This window comes from Gobius niger (assembly GCF_951799975.1).
Source record: "Gobius niger genome assembly, chromosome: 1".
NCBI classification, from domain to species: Eukaryota; Metazoa; Chordata; class Actinopteri; order Gobiiformes; family Gobiidae; genus Gobius; species Gobius niger.
This window is the reverse complement of record NC_136852.1, coordinates 35,452,865-35,470,182: the sequence shown is the minus strand read 5'-3', so window position 1 is coordinate 35,470,182 and position 17,318 is coordinate 35,452,865. Positions and strand designations below refer to the sequence as shown.

At 46.9% G+C, this 17,318-nt stretch overlaps 1 protein-coding gene across 2 annotated transcripts in view; it reads right to left on the bottom strand.

The window, feature by feature from the left end:
- LOC306968440 (spindlin-Z-like) overlaps nt 1–16,953 on the bottom strand; it is a 28,947-nt gene extending 11,994 nt beyond the window's left edge. Inside the window, exons 1-2 of one of the 2 annotated variants that reach the window (XM_079563789.1) lie at nt 16,833–16,953; nt 7,931–8,157 (exon numbers count right to left, since the gene is read on the bottom strand). In XM_079563789.1, coding sequence (XP_079419915.1) covers nt 7,931–7,979 — 49 coding nt within the window. In that variant the 5' untranslated portion in view covers nt 7,980–8,157; nt 16,833–16,953. Of the gene's footprint in view, nt 1–7,930; nt 8,158–15,086; nt 15,343–16,832 lie in introns of those variants that run through there. The other variant, XM_079563790.1, reaches the window with a different exon arrangement.
- Between the last annotated feature and the right edge of the window lie 365 nt (nt 16,954–17,318).

Below are 17,318 nucleotides of genomic sequence, written 5' to 3'. Positions count from 1 at the left end.
TGAGCCAAACTGCTCTCGCTTTCATGCCTCGTTTTTTCATGAAGAAAGAACGAATAAACGAGCTGCATGACAAGACCATTTGGATTACTACTGGATCCAACTTTAAATCAAGGCACATCTCTCTTCAGACCCTCGTTCCCTTCCTGCTGCGCAGTATGTTTCCTCTTCATACATTCAAGCACGATCCGGGAACTTTTGCTGACCCACGCCCCCTTTTGGGAGGAAACAAGAGTTACAAATTGCATTGGTCAGGGCTCCAGACTAACTTTTATTTTAGTAGCGCTGGTGCTACCAACTTTTTCATTTGGTCGAACAGACAATATTTTGGTCGCACAGACTCGAGACACAATATATATATTCACCATTTTAATCAATTAAAACAAGGACGTTTATAAACATGTTCAAAATCACTAATAATTGATCCTAACAATGATTAAAATAGTGTTAAAACTTTTTAAAATAGAGTTTTTCATATTAATAATAGAGTGATTTTATATAATTTTATTATAATTTTTTTGCATTGTTCTGCTTTAATTTTGTGTTTTCAATCCATTATTATTCATCTTCCTGTCAAATGTTTGCCTCTTTCTTTCCAAATCTGCAATATCACTGTCACTTGCAGGATATTCACTTAGAAAATGATGTATTACTGCCAATGAAGACGTATTAATCACAGGCAAAAAGGAACTGTTTTAGCCTAAAGCCTAAATAAAATACAGGAGCTGAATCTGCTGCGGCTGAGGGGGAGGGCGGGCCATAACAGCAGCTGTTAGCTTCACGTTTGCTCTCTGCTAGCTTTACGTTAGCTCTCTGTTAGCTTTACGTTAGCTCTCTGTTAGCTTTACGTTTGCACTCTAAAACAAGCTTCTTCTGACCGTGAGGAGATCAGAGTGAGCTCAGGTAGGAACATAAACCGCTAAACTCTTTCTGCTCCTGTCTCCTCTCGAGCTCGCGCTTCTCTCTGACCTGTGCTCGTGAGCTCGCCTTTTGGGGCGGTACTGCTGCAGCCGAGCGGCGAGCTCAGACATAAACATAAAAGTGAAAATATACTACTGTGGGGAATAAACTGTGGGAAAGTGCGTATTGGCAGAAAGTAATAGAAGGTTAATTCATGTCGGGACACGTGGCTTCTGTTGCTGTCTGTATTTCACCTGTCCCTCGGACAAACAGGGAGAGCGGGGCACTTGCCTGGACAAAACGTTTAGCGTAAACTACCAGCTGACTTCTTCAATAATAGTGGAAGCTTAGGTGCGTGCGTGCGCAGTGTGTGTTGAAGAGTGCTCTGGAGACGCTGTTTATAACGTTATTTGCAGCCTATTAGACTTTCTCTTTTTTTTTTGCTCGCACAGGTGCTACCACTTATTTTTTTTACTCGCACATTCTCTAAAAATAGTCGCATATGCAAGCATTTTGGTCGCAGTCTAGAGCCTTGTTGGTGTGTATGTGGAAACAGGGATCCTTTCTCCTTATAGTATAAAAAATAAAAGTATATAAAAGAGTATAAAATATTCCAAACCAGTAATCAGAACCACAGGAAAATTGCCGTTCTTGATGACAGACACATGAGCTCACTGTCAGAGGACGACTGGAAGATTTCTTATTTTTTTGTGGAAAATTATATGAGCGACTTTATTGATACCTACTATCTGCAGACCTGTACTATCTGCAGACCTGTACTATCTGCAGACCTGTACTATCTGCAGACCTCTACTATCTGCAGACCTCTACTATCTGCAGACCTCTACTATCTGCAGACCTCTACTATCTGCAGACCTCTACTATCTGCAGACCTGTACTATCTGCAGACCTCTACTATCTGCAGACCTCTACTATCTGCAGACCTCTACTATCTGCAGACCTCTACTATCTGCAGACCTCTACTATCTGCAGACCTCTACTATCTGCAGACCTGTACTATCTGCAGACCTGTACTATCTGCAGACCTCTACTATCTGCAGACCTCTACTATCTGCAGACCTCTACTATCTGCAGACCTCTACTATCTGCAGACCGGTACTATCTGCAGACCGGTACTATCTGCAGACCTCTACTATCTGCAGACCTCTACTATCTGCAGACCTGTACTATCTGCAGACCTGTACTATCTGCAGACCTGTACTATCTGCAGACCTGTACTATCTGCAGACCTCTACTATCTGCAGACCTCTACTATCTGCAGACCTCTACTATCTGCAGACCTCTACTATCTGCAGATCTCTACTATCTGCAGACCTCTACTATCTGCAGACCTCTACTATCTGCAGACCTCTACTATCTGCAGACCTCTACTATCTGCAGACCTGTACTATCTGCAGACCTGTACTATCTGCAGACCTCTACTATCTGCAGACCTCTACTATCTGCAGACCTCTACTATCTGCAGACCTCTACTATCTGCAGACCTCTACTATCTGCAGACCTCTACTATCTGCAGACCTCTACTATCTGCAGACCTCTACTATCTGCAGACCTCTACTATCTGCAGACCTCTACTATCTGCAGACCTCTACTATCTGCAGACCTCTACTATCTGCAGACCTGTACTATCTGCAGACCTCTACTATCTGCAGACCTGTACTATCTGCAGACCTGTACTATCTGCAGACCTGTACTATCTGCAGACCTGTACTATCTGCAGACCTCTACTATCTGCAGACCTCTACTATCTGCAGACCTCTACTATCTGCAGACCTCTACTATCTGCAGACCTCTACTATCTGCAGACCTCTACTATCTGCAGACCTCTACTATCTGCAGACCTCTACTATCTGCAGACCTCTACTATCTGCAGACCTCTACTATCTGCAGACCTGTACTATCTGCAGACCTGTACTATCTGCAGACCTGTACTATCTGCAGACCTCTACTATCTGCAGACCTGTACTATCTGCAGACCTGTACTATCTGCAGACCTCTACTATCTGCAGACCTCTACTATCTGCAGACCTCTACTATCTGCAGACCTGTACTATCTGCAGACCTGTACTATCTGCAGACCTCTACTATCTGCAGACCTCTACTATCTGCAGACCTCTACTATCTGCAGACCTCTACTATCTGCAGACCTGTACTATCTGCAGACCTCTACTATCTGCAGACCTCTACTATCTGCAGACCTCTACTATCTGCAGACCTCTACTATCTGCAGACCTCTACTATCTGCAGACCTCTACTATCTGCAGACCTCTACTATCTGCAGACCTGTACTATCTGCAGACCTGTACTATCTGCAGACCTCTACTATCTGCAGACCTCTACTATCTGCAGACCTCTACTATCTGCAGACCTGTACTATCTGCAGACCTGTACTATCTGCAGACCTGTACTATCTGCAGACCTCTACTATCTGCAGACCTCTACTATCTGCAGACCTCTACTATCTGCAGACCTCTACTATCTGCAGACCTCTACTATCTGCAGACCTCTACTATCTGCAGACCTCTACTATCTGCAGACCTGTACTATCTGTCCAGGCCATGTCAGGGCTCATTATTTGTGACGTCTTTAAATCGGGAAATATGTACTACGAGGCAGGTGAGGGGGTGCAGATGTTTGTGTGGTACAGGGCAGGTGAGGGGGTGCAGATGTTTGTGTGGTACAGGGCAGGTGAGGGGGTGCAGATGTTTGTGTGGTACAGGGCAGGTGAGGGGGTGCAGATGTTTGTGTGGTACAGGGGCAGGTGAGGGGGTGCAGATGTTTGTGTGGTACAGGGGCTGGTGAGGAGGTGCAGATGTTTGTGTGGTACAGGGCAGGTGAGGGGGTGCAGATGTTTGTGTGGTACAGGGGCTGGCGAGGGGGTGCAGATGTTTGTGTGGTACAGGGGCTGGTGAGGGGGTGCAGATGTTTGTGTGGTACAGGGGCTGGTGAGGGGGTGCAGATGTTTGTGTGGTACAGGGCAGGTGAGGGGGTGCAGATGTTTGTGTGGTACAGGGGCTGGTGAGGGGGTGCAGATGTTTGTGTGGTACAGGGCAGGTGAGGGGGTGCAGATGTTTGTGTGGTACAGGGGCTGGTGAGGGGGTGCAGATGTTTGTGTGGTACAGGGGCTGGTGAGGGGGTGCAGATGTTTGTGTGGTACAGGGCTGGTGAGGGGGTGCAGATGTTTGTGTGGTACAGGGCTGGTGAGGGGGTGCAGATGTTTGTGTGGTACAGGGGCTGGTGAGGGGGTGCAGATGTTTGTGTGGTACAGGGGCTGGTGAGGGGGTGCAGATGTTTGTGTGGTACAGGGGCTGGTGAGGGGGTGCAGATGTTTGTGTGGTACAGGGCTGGTGAGGGGGTGCAGATGTTTGTGTGGTACAGGGCAGGTGAGGGGGTGCAGATGTTTGTGTGGTACAGGGCTGGTGAGGGGGTGCAGATGTTTGTGTGGTACAGGGCAGGTGAGGGGGTGCAGATGTTGGTGTGGTACAGGGCAGGTGAGGGGGTGCAGATGTTTGTGTGGTACAGGGGCTGGTGAGGAGGTGCAGATGTTTGTGTGGTACAGGGGCTGGTGAGGAGGTGCAGATGTTTGTGTGGTACAGGGCAGGTGAGGGGGTGCAGATGTTTGTGTGGTACAGGGGCAGGTGAGGAGGTGCAGATGTTTGTGTGGTACAGGGCAGGTGAGGGGGTGCAGATGTTTGTGTGGTACAGGGGCAGGTGAGGAGGTGCAGATGTTTGTGTGGTACAGGGGCTGGTGAGGAGGTGCAGATGTTTGTGTGGTACAGGGCAGGTGAGGGGGTGCAGATGTTTGTGTGGTACAGGGGCTGGTGAGGAGGTGCAGATGTTTGTGTGGTACAGGGGCTGGTGAGGAGGTGCAGATGTTTGTGTGGTACAGGGCAGGTGAGGGGGTGCAGATGTTTGTGTGGTACAGGGGCTGGTGAGGAGGTGCAGATGTTTGTGTGGTACAGGGCAGGTGAGGGGGTGCAGATGTTTGTGTGGTACAGGGGCAGGTGAGGGGGTGCAGATGTTTGTGTGGTACAGGGTTGGTGATGGGGTGCAGATGTTTGTGTGGTACAGGGGCAGGTGAGGGGGTGCAGATGTTTGTGTGGTACAGGGCAGGTGAGGGGGTGCAGATGTTTGTGTGGTACAGGGCAGGTGAGGGGGTGCAGATGTTTGTGTGGTACAGGGGCAGGTGAGGAGGTGCAGATGTTTGTGTGGTACAGGGCAGGTGAGGGGGTGCAGATGTTTGTGTGGTACAGGGGCAGGTGAGGAGGTGCAGATGTTTGTGTGGTACAGGGGCTGGTGAGGAGGTGCAGATGTTTGTGTGGTACAGGGGCTGGTGAGGAGGTGCAGATGTTTGTGTGGTACAGGGCAGGTGAGGGGGTGCAGATGTTTGTGTGGTACAGGGGCTGGTGAGGAGGTGCAGATGTTTGTGTGGTACAGGGCAGGTGAGGGGGTGCAGATGTTTGTGTGGTACAGGGGCAGGTGAGGGGGTGCAGATGTTTGTGTGGTACAGGGTTGGTGATGGGGTGCAGATGTTTGTGTGGTACAGGGGCAGGTGAGGGGGTGCAGATGTTTGTGTGGTACAGGGCAGGTGAGGGGGTGCAGATGTTTGTGTGGTACAGGGGCTGGTGAGGGGGTGCAGATGTTTGTGTGGTACAGGGCAGGTGAGGGGGTGCAGATGTTTGTGTGGTACAGGGCAGGTGAGGGGGTGCAGATGTTTGTGTGGTACAGGGCAGGTGAGGGGGTGCAGATGTTTGTGTGGTACAGGGGCAGGTGAGGGGGTGCAGATGTTTGTGTGGTACAGGGGCAGGTGAGGGGGTGCAGATGTTTGTGTGGTACAGGGCAGGTGAGGGGGTGCAGATGTTTGTGTGGTACAGGGCTGGTGAGGGGGTGTCATGGGGATGGCTGATTCCTTACAGGTGCTAGAAAGGCCACATTTATTGTATTTATCATTAAAAAAAAAAAATAGGGATGCACCGATACCAGCATGTGGTATCGGGCCGATACCACATGCTTGTACTCATACTCTTACTCATTCATGAGGTCCCGATACCAGAAACCGATACCATTAATACAATAATCCACATAGAGCTGACTTTATTACAGACTGCGCTCTCTAAACCAGAGTCTGAGCTGGATTTAACCAGAGCTTAATGTTGTTAGAGCTGCAGCGTCTGCAGTGTTTACAACATACAGGCTAACGATGCTAACTCGCTGCAGCGTCTGCAGTGTTTACAACATACAGGCTAACGCTGCTAACTCGCGGCTAGCAGTTTTGGCCATTCTGACGCCGTTTTATGCCCAGGGGTTTATTCATCTGAAAAACTAACCCAGCGACTAAAAAGTCCTCAGAAAATCCAAATCAAAGACATACAGCATGTTTATATTGAGGGAAAATGAGCTGCAGCAGAACAATGAAAACGCTGTAGCTACTCGCTAAGTTACTACAAACACACGAGAAAATCTACAGGAGCTGAAGTAAAGACGAAAAGAGACCATTTAAATAACCATCTCAATACTATTGTTAAATGAAAATACATAAATGAATAAAGCACAGGAATTGGGAGCTTTTGGACATGGGCTTTTCTGTCTGTGTAATAAAGTGCAATAAAAATTAAAAATGATATTGAATGAAAATAAAATAAATAAATAAATGGCATCAGCACAATTCTAATATAACTTCTCTTAAATCTGTAGCCTACTTTACTTAAGGAAATGTTATGGCTCGTTTCCACCAGCCCTACCCTTCTCTACTCTACTTGGTTTGGTCCTACTCTACTTGGCCTGGTTGTGTTTCCACTATTCTGTAGAATCTGATACTGTATCCATGGTTACCAGGGTGTATCCATGGATATGGTTTTGCTTTTGACTGTATTCATTGGAAACAGTACCTGCTTGGCCTGGTTAGTACCAGGGCCAAGCAGGTACTAAAAAAAGTACCAGTTAACTGTAAAGTGGGCTGGTGGAAACATTTCAAATGCAGGCAAAGTAGAGCAGGGTAGAGTAGAGTAGGGTAGGTGGAACCGAGCCATAAATGAGTAAATTAACTAATTACAAACCAATCTGCTGTGAAAAAAGTAAGAATGTTGAAGAAAATGCCTTGTACTCGTATCGGTATTCGGTATCGGCGAGTACTTAAATCAAAGTACTCGTATCGGTTTTAGAAAAAGTGGTATCGGTGCCTCCCTAGAAACAAAAAAAGAATCAAATTGAAAATCGAGATCAATTAAGGCCCTGTCCACACGAAGTCAAGCTGAGGACCAAACGCAAAGATATTTTATCAATCCAGTGTATCGTCCATACGAGCCGGCGTTTTGGGGGTCTGTAAACCAACATTTTCCAAACTAGGTCCCAGAGGGGAAAGATCTCAAAACGCTGTTTACGCGGCGCCGTTGTCAAGACGTCACCGCAACTTTTATTAAAGCATCACAGCACCAGCGTTTGTGTCTGTTATCCATCATGGATCTGTGATGGTTTTACTCCTCTTTGCTCCACTGCCGTCCACAAGCCACAGGTGACAAGTAGAAAAACACGAGTCAGTCTGTGTAAAAGTAAAAGTCACTGACAGGTTTTTAGTCCCGCTACGTCTGAAGAATAAACTCTCCTCCTCGTCTCTTCTGTAGATCCTAAATCCTTCGATCAGTTTAATTTTCACTGTTTACATTCCACATAAGTTCACTGCACATGCGCCTCTACATCTTGTTCTATCATCTGTGTTAGCTTCACAGCGCCTCACACAGGCCTGGAAGATGAATTGTGCCGTTTTCACAGACCTGAGTCGACCCATGTGGACGCACACATTTACTGAGCTGGCTTCAGGTTTACAAAGAAAGTTTCTGAAATCATAAGCGTTTTGTCTTTGTGTGGATATAGCCTAATATGGGGAAGATAATCCGACGTTAGTTGGAGCCCTACTTCAGAATATTGTGGTTAAACCTACAGATCGATGCCTAAATGTTTTAACCTCACAACGACAGCAGGAACACGTCCAGATCCATCAGAATAAACTGCTCACCTCCGTCGCCTTGGGGCCGGGGCACGGCGCTCTTGAACGGTGTCTTCATTTGGAGCAGACGGGGTGGAGCGGGGGAGGCTCAGGGGGAAACGGTGAGGGTTTGTGGGACAAAGGGAGAGGAAGAGAAGGGGACGAGGCTCCAGCGGCTGCACCAGACCCAGAGCAGTGGAGGAGCTTCACATGGACGGAGCTGGAGCCCACGGTCTCCTGCAGAGCACCGGGCCAACCTGCAACAAAGATCCAATTTAGGCTTTAGATACAGCATTCGCCTGCAACAGCACATGACATTATGACATTACATATGACATTAGATTTTCAATACAGGATTCTTCAAGAGGCACGGTAGTACAGAGGTTAGCGCCTCCGCTTCACAGCTAGAAGGTCCCGGGCTCCATTCCCACCAGGACGGGGCCTTTCTGTGTGGAGTTTGCATGTTCTCCCCGTGTGTACTCCGGGTACTCCGGTTTCCCCTACCACTAAAAACATGTGCAATAGGTGAATCCTCCAGCCAGGTGATTCTGACCATCAGCCTGGCTCCACATCATGGAGATGTGTCCCCGGGCGCGGCACTGCCGTTGACCACTGCTCCTTACGGGTCGCCCCAGCGGCATCGAAGGATGGGTTAAATGCAGCGGACAAATTTCCCTACGGGGACAATAAAGTATAAAAACAAAATCAAAACTTACACCTGATAAATCAACCATGGATTGACGGGCAACAAGACTTAAAACTATGATAGGTAAAACTTGGAAAATTTGAATATTGTGAAAAAGTTCATTTAACTTAAATTAATATGATATAGACTCATGACATGCAAAGTGACACATGTCAAGCCGTATTATGGTTTACAGTTTATAAAAAACCCAAATTGAAAATCTCAAGATTAGATGACATGAAATCAATTTAAAAAAATGATTTTAAACAGAGAAATGTGGACCCTCTGAAAACTATAGTCATGCATATGTACTTAGTACTTGGTTAGGCCGTTTCACTTGAATTACTGCCTTAATGCGGTTGCGTGGCATGGATGCTCTCAGCCTGTGCCACTGCTGAGGTGTTATGAAAGACCAGGAAGCTTCAACCAGAGGATTCTGACATCTGAAGACCATGTCCAGGATCCGTCTGTGTGTGGAGGCTCTTGATGCTCTGACTCCAGCCTCAGTCCTCTCCTTGTGAAGGTCCCCCACACTTTTGAATGGCCTTTTCCTGACAGTCCTCTCCAGACTGTGATCATCCCCACAATTTTCTCTTCCAATCAACTTTCTGCTTTGATACAGCACTTTGAGAACATCCAACTTCTTTTGCTATGACCTTTTGAGTCTTCCCCTCCTTATGGACGGTGTCAATGATGGTTTTCTGCACAACTGTCAGGTCAGCAGTCTTCCCCCTGATGGTGAATTCTCCTGAACCAGACTGAGAGACCATTTAAGGTCTCAGGGACCCTTTGCAGGTGTTTTGGATTCATTGGCTGATAAAAGGGTGACACTTTGAGCTACAATATGGTTTCTAATTTTCTGAGATTTTGAATTTGAGATACATCAAGCCTTTATTTGTTATCATTTTGATAATTATGGCTGACATCTTGTAAAACCCCCAAATCTGACATCTCAGAAATTACAATATTTTGAAAATGGACTGTAAGCCATAATCAGCCAAATCAAAACAAATCTCACTTTCCATATCAATTTGTGTCATCTGATTTTCACCTGTATCATTTCTTTTGTCCTCCTTACTGTAAACTCAGACATTTGTGGGGACAATGCTGTGCATCTAATTATAAAGCATTTGTATAATTTTCATTAACTTGGGAGTTTTCTATAATTTCTGGAAAAGTGCTCAAGTTGTGAAATGCGCTGATAAACTTTTATACTTTAATTTGGATTTTCTGAGGACTTTTTAGTCGCTGGGTTAGTTTTTCAGATGAATAAACCCCTGGGCATAAAACGGCGTCAGAATGGCCAAAACTGCTAGCCGCGAGTTAGCAACATTAGCCTGTATGTTGTAAACACTGCAGACGCTGCAGCGCTAACAACATTAAGCTCTGGTTAAATCCAGCTCAGACTCTGGTTTAGAGAGCGCAGTCTGTAATAAAGTCAGCTCTATGTGGATTATTGCATTTCCAACAATTCTCCAGTTTGTTGCTTCTTCTCTCCTCAGCTGAGAGCTGCGCCTCGTAGCTGCGCCTCGTAGCTGCGCCTCGTAGCTGCGCCTCGTAGCTGCGCTGGCCGCACGTCAAATGGTAAGACCTCATGAATGAGTATGAGTAAAGCATGTGGTATCGGCCCGATACCCGATACCCGATACTGGTATCGGTATCGGTGCATCCCTACTTCATTGTGTAATTGGATGTACAATACCCCTCAGTCCCTTTGTCTTTTCTGTCTGCGTAGTATTTCCTCTCACTGACAATGAGTAAAAACAAGCAACATGCTACGACACCTGCAGTGGCGCTTACGGCCTCTAGGGGCATGAGTTACTTAGTAATGCTTTAATATGTAATATTAATTCATATTTAATATAAGTATTTCATCTCGGGTTTCATATCGTTAGCCCCGCCGAGTCTCGATTTGGAAATTGCGTCCTATTACCACAATTCCAGACTGTCTTTTATATGTATTTATAAATACATAAATAAAGTCGGTCTAGCTTTATGCCAGGCAACAACAATTCAGCCTGTAAAATATGCCAAAGCCTTTAGCTTGATTCTACATGCGAGGAAACAACCAAGCTCTTCCATGGTTTCCATATTTAAATACAGCTACGTGAGTAGTTACACCATCCAAGTATAGTCACACAAAATTAAACATGTCCTTTTCTAAGCAGATGAAAAGGGCTACTATATTGTAAGGTGTAAAAATACTAGGGATGCACCGATACCGATACCAGTATCGGGCCGATACCACATGCTTGTACTCATACTTGTACTCATTCATGAGGTCTTACCATTTGACGTGCGGTCAGCGCACCTACGAGGCGCACCTACGAGGCGCAGCTACGAGGCACACCTACGAGGCGCAGCTACGAGGCGCAGCTACGAGGCGCACCTACGAGGCGCACCTACGAGGCGCAGCTACGAAGCACAGCTACGAGGCACAGCTACGAGGCGCAGCTACGAGGCGCACCTACGAGGCGCAGCTACGAAGCACAGCTACGAGGCACAGCTACGAGGCGCAGCTACGAGGCGCAGCTACGAGGCACACCTACGAGGCACAGCTACGAGGCACAGCTACGAGGCACAGCTACGAGGCACACCTACGAGGCACAGCTACGAGGCACAGCTACGAGGCACAGCTACGAGGCGCAGCTACGAGGCACACCTACGAGGCGCAGCTACGAGACGCAGCTACGAGGCACAGCTACGAGGCGCAGCTACGAGGCGCAGCTACGAGGCGCACATACGAGGCGCAGCTACGAGGCACAGCTCTCAGCTGAGGAGAGAAGAAGCAACAAACTGGAGAATTGTTTAGTGTAAATCCAATAATCCACATAGAGCTGACTTTATTACAGACTGCGCTCTCTAAACCAGAGTCTGAGCTGGATTTAACCAGAGCTTAATGTTGTTAGTGCTGCAGCGTCTGCAGTGTTTACAACGTACAGGCTAACGCTGCTAACTCGCTGCAGCGTCTGTAGTGTTTACAACATACAGGCTAACGCTGCTAACTCGCTGCAGCGTCTGCAGTGTTTACAACATACAGGCTAACGCTGCTAACTCGCGGCTAGCAGTTTTGGCCATTCTGACGCCGTTTTATGCCCAGGGGTTTATTCATCTGAAAAACTAACCCAGCGACTAAAAAGTCCTCAGAAAATCCACCTTAAAGACATACAGCATGTTTATATTGAGGGAAAATGAGCTGCAGCAGAACAATGAAAACGCTGTAGCTACTCGCTAAGTTACTACAAACACACGAGAAAATCTACAGGAGCTGAAGTAAAGACGAAAACAGACCATTTAAGAAACATCTCAATACTATTGTTAAATAAAAATACATAAATGAATAAAGCACAGGAATTGGGAGCTTTAAAAAAAACATGGGCTTTTCTGTCTATGATGGACAGAGACATAAAAAATAAAAATTATATTGAATGAAAATTTAAAATAAATAAATGGCATCAGCACAATTCTAATAAAACTGCTCTAAATTAACTAATTACAAACCAATCTGCTGTGAAAAAAGTAAGAATGTTGAAGAAAATGCCTTGTACTCGTATCGGTTTTCGGTATCGGCGAGTACTTAAATCAAAGTTCTCGTACTTGTATCGGTTTTAGAAAAAGTGGTATCGGTGCATCCCTAAAAAATACCTTAGGAGCAATTCGACGTCCGTGCAGGGAAAGCGTGGAAGAGCTTGGTTGCTTCTAACATCACCCCTGTGTGGGTCCATAGAGGCTAAATGCTAACAACATCTGTGCTCCGGATTGTAGCCTTGGGCTAATTCCATCCGTCGTCCCCCATGCGCACTCTCAAACACACTCTCATACATCCTGGCCTATTGTACATGTTTTTAGTGGTGGGGAAACCGGAGTACCCAGAGGAAACCTACGCAGACACGGGGAGAACATGCAAACTCCACAGAAAGGCCCGTCCACGTGGGAATCAAACCCGGACCTTCTAGCTGTGAAGCACGAGTGCTAACCGTACCACAGTGCTGCTCTTTTAACCCCCACCTCAACCAAACACATTGTCTGCGGTTTAACTTTAACCAAATCTAAAAGCTTACTGAAAAAAAAGCAAACAAATAGCAACAAAAAAGAGACGTAAATGAGGATGAAAACACAACCCAAAAAAACATCAAAAAATGAAAAGAAATCATAAAAAATGCAACAAAACAGGCGACAAAAAAGTGATGAAAAACACATCACTATAAAAAACGCGTCTAAATTGCACCAGAAATACGATGGAAAAGTGACGACAACGCAAGAAAAACATCTTAAATGAGTTTTCTAGGTTTTAGCTTTCAAATGAAGCGCAGGGCTGTAATCTCCGGTCCACAAGCTTTTAGATTTGGGTAAAGCCGGACTGGAGTGAATGCGCTTGGTTAAGAGGTTCATAACATGAACTCTATGACCTTGACTCCCCTTTGGATCAATGACAGTTTCACATTTCAGATCTAAAGTCATGTCATTAGAACTTTCATGTCATTATCGCAGGCGAGGCTGGTTGGGTCAGTAAAAACGTGACTTTAAGAGTAAACAGAACATTTTAAACACTCTTGCATTCTACATTTGATGAAAAACAAATGAGGAATCCTTTCAGTGCTGCATCACTGCGAATGACAGGCTACAGCTTCACATTCTCCAGCAAAAGCACCTCGATACTGCAAAGCCACGAAACAAAAACCTTACGCACAGTAAGTTCAGAATTACAGTGCGTTTAGAAAGAAGCCATTTTGGCAACAACAAAGCAACATTCAGCAACAATAACATAACTCATCTGCAACACCACCGGTCTGACCAGGTGGAAATGTCCAAAACAAGGAGATCATTCAGTTAAACCACCTTGACAGTGTGCGTAAAACACAACCATGACCCAAACACAACCCTGCAGACCCAAACACAACCACAACCCTGCAGACCCAAACACAACCCAAACACAACCCTGCAGACCCAAACACAACCACAACCCTGCAGACCCAAACACAACCACAACCCTGCAGACCCAAACACAACCACAACCCTGCAGACCCAAACACAACCACAACCCTGCAGACACAAACACAACCCTGACCCAAACACAACCACAACCCTGCAGACACAACCACAACCCTGCAGACCCAAACACAAACACAACCCTGCAGACACAACCACAACCCTGCAGACCCAAACACAACCACAACCCTGCAGACACAACCACAACCCTGCAGACCCAAACACAAACACAACCCTGCAGACACAACCACAACCCTGCAGACACAACCACAACCCTGCAGACACAAACACAACTCTGCAGACCCAAACACAAACACAACCCTGCAGACACAACCACAACCCTGCAGACACAAACACAACCCTGCAGACCCAAACCCAAACCCAAACACAACCCTGCAGACACAACCACAACCCTACAGACCCAAACACAACCCTACAGACCCAAACACAACCCTGCAGACCCAAACACAACCCTGCAGACCCAAACCCAAAACACAACCACAACCCTGCAGACACAACCACAACCCTGCAGACCCAAACACAAACACAACCCTGCAGACACAACCACAACCCTGCAGACACAAACACAACCCTGCAGACCCAAACACAACCCTACAGACCCAAACACAACCCTGCAGACCCAAACACAACCCTACAGACCCAAACACAACCCTGCAGACCCAAACACAACCCTACAGACCCAAACACAACCCTACAGACCCAAACACAACCCTACAGACCCAAACACAACCCTGCAGACCCAAACACAACCCTGCAGACCCAAACACAACCCTGCAGACCCAAACACAACCCTACAGACCCAAACACAACCCTACAGACCCAAACACAACCCTACAGACCCAAACACAACCCTACAGACCCAAACACAACCCTGCAGACCCAAACACAACCCTGCAGACCCAAACACAACCCTGCAGACCCAAACACAACCCTGCAGACCCAAACACAACCCTGCAGACCCAAACACAACCCTGCAGACCCAAACCCAAACACAACCACAACCCTGCAGACCCAAACCCAAACACAACCACAACCCTGCAGACACAACCACAACCCTGCAGACCCAAACACAAACACAACCCTGCAGACACAACCACAACCCTGCAGACACAACCACAACCCTGCAGACACAACCACAACCCTGCAGACACAACCACAACCCTGCAGACCCAAACACAAACACAACCCTGCAGACACAACCACAACCCTGCAGACCCAAACACAAACACAACTCTGCAGACACAACCACAACCCTGCAGACACAAACACAACCCTGCAGACCCAAACCCAAACCCAAACACAACCCTGCAGACCCAAACACAACCCTACAGACCCAAACACAACCCTGCAGACCCAACCCCCCAAACAACAACAAACGCCACGGAACCGAACATTTCTCCTCGTTCCGTCATGGACCGCTCGGTTTTGCGGCACGGTCTGACGTCCCCCCGGCTCATGCCCCGGTGAATGCCCCGGTTTGGCTCGCCTCACCTGTGCTGTTGTCGCGGAGGAGGTGGGTGTGCTGTCAGTCCGCGGTTTGCAGCGCGTCACTCTGCAGAAGGTCACGTTTCTCATTAAAACACAAATGACCGTCGAAACACCGAGCCCCGGCGCCCGGCAGCCACGGCTCCGGTAAAGCGGGGACCACGGCAAACGAGGAGCGGCGTTTCCCGAGGCCCCGGAGAGGCGCGCGGGGCGGAAAGATGGAGAGAACAGAGGAACGCGCTGGTGAACAAAGAGGAGCGGGCACGGGAGATACGCAGCTGCAGAGCGGAGGAGCTGCGGATCCAGGGCCGCGGCGCTTTCACGACTCTAGTTTGTTAGTCAGCGCCACCTGCTGTCGGGAAGAGCGTGCTGCAGCTGCAGTCATGGGACTCTTTTCAAAGGGCTCATTTTCATGTCGTTTGTTTGCAGAACAATGAACATCGGACATTTTACACAAATTAATCTACTGAACATCGGATTTTAGCGGGCGAACATTTTCCCTCGTTCTACGCTTAATAAACGGCAAAAGAGGCAAAAGTGGGAGGGGCGGAATCAGGTGAATAGGTATCGAAAACAAAGTATCATTAAAGTAATGGTAACGAAAACATTTTTAACAAAGCCAGCCCTAGTCTTGAAAGGTCCCGAAGTGATAGCAGAGAGAACCACTGGTTTAATGAAAGGTGCATTAAAGGGACTAAACAGACTTAAAACATGTTAAAATAAAGTATTTTCCTCCCCCTACATGTTCCAGTAATGTCCTAAGGTGTAAAATGAGCCCAGACCTGTTCACCACAACTGCCTCTGAAATCATGACCTGTCACTCACAAAGGTGTTCATTCGGGGTCTGTAGTGCCGTTTTGACTCAGTGGCCTTTACTTTCCATCACAGTGGTTCCTAGGACGCTCCAGGATCAATATCTGTTAAGGTTTTTGGTAGGTTTTATGGATATGCGTAATCATGTATGGTCCCATCAGCTGTAAAAGCCTACCAGAAACCCTAAAAACAATTGATTCTGCTGGGTCGCTGAAAGGCCAAATATGCACCCATAACAACTATATTTTGCATATAAAGTTACAAAACGCACCTTTATACATCCATTGATTATGTATTCATCCTTTCCAGGCTTTTACTTGCAAACCAAACATGAAATACAAATCTTAGTTTGGTGATTTTTATCCAGGTACAGGAAGAAGCGAGATTTTGTGGCAAAACGTCAGCTTTAAGTCAAGAGTATCCCACTTAGCTCTGCTTATTAGACTTAATCAAATGTATAAAGAATACTGATTGTGAGGATTAAGATGCATTGATTGGACAAAACTGGAGATAACTTGCACAAGAACATAGCTGCATGACAATCTTTAATTTGACATTTTTGTTTATATTATGGATGAGTGACGTGTCATTTCAATTTCAATTTTTTCTCCATCAAAATGTTCCCTAACCCTGGCTCTTTCATGTCAAAATTAGAACAAGAACACTACGGTGTGCTCTGTGAGGGGTTGAGTGTCTGACTCTGTTCCAGAAAATCAAATCAAACAGCAGGTGGCGCTGTCTCGGGAAACACTCGAGTCGCGAATCAGCGGTCGTGGATCTGCAGCGCTTCTTTCCGCGGGTTCCCTCGGCGGAGCGGGAGCTAGCCGTGTTGTTAGCCGCGGGAGCTACAGCGGGAGAGCTAACGAAGGCTAAGCGGGCCGTGGGGCGCTCACGGCGGGGCAGGAGCGGGGCGGTGGTCCCGGGGGGTCCATTACTCACCGTGCACCGACCAGAGCTGCAGAAGAGCGGGCGACGACACCGAACACAGCCGCCGCGGAGCTCCAAACGATCCAACAGTAACGTTAAAGGTGAAGAGCCGAGAGCGGGAAGGAAGTCAGCCCTTCACAATAAAACACCCGCTGTTTGCACGCGCTCTCCAGCTCTGTCTTGCAGAGATAGACACACACGTACACATTCAGCCAGAGCTCCAGCTAACTGTACTTTTGAATCATGTATTATGTACTAGCCGCTAGTCTCCACATTGGGTCAATCTGTGCCAAATCACCCAAATCCACAAAATCTTCCCAGGTGAGTGACCCTCTCAGATTTGGATGAAACTTTTTTTCTTCAGTTCCTCCACGTGTGTAAAGAGTATGGAGGACCGTGGCTTCCAAAACAATAAATATATATATAAATAAATTAATAAAATAAAGATCAAATGTGCAAAGAAATGCATGCATTTAATAATAATAATATTTATTTATT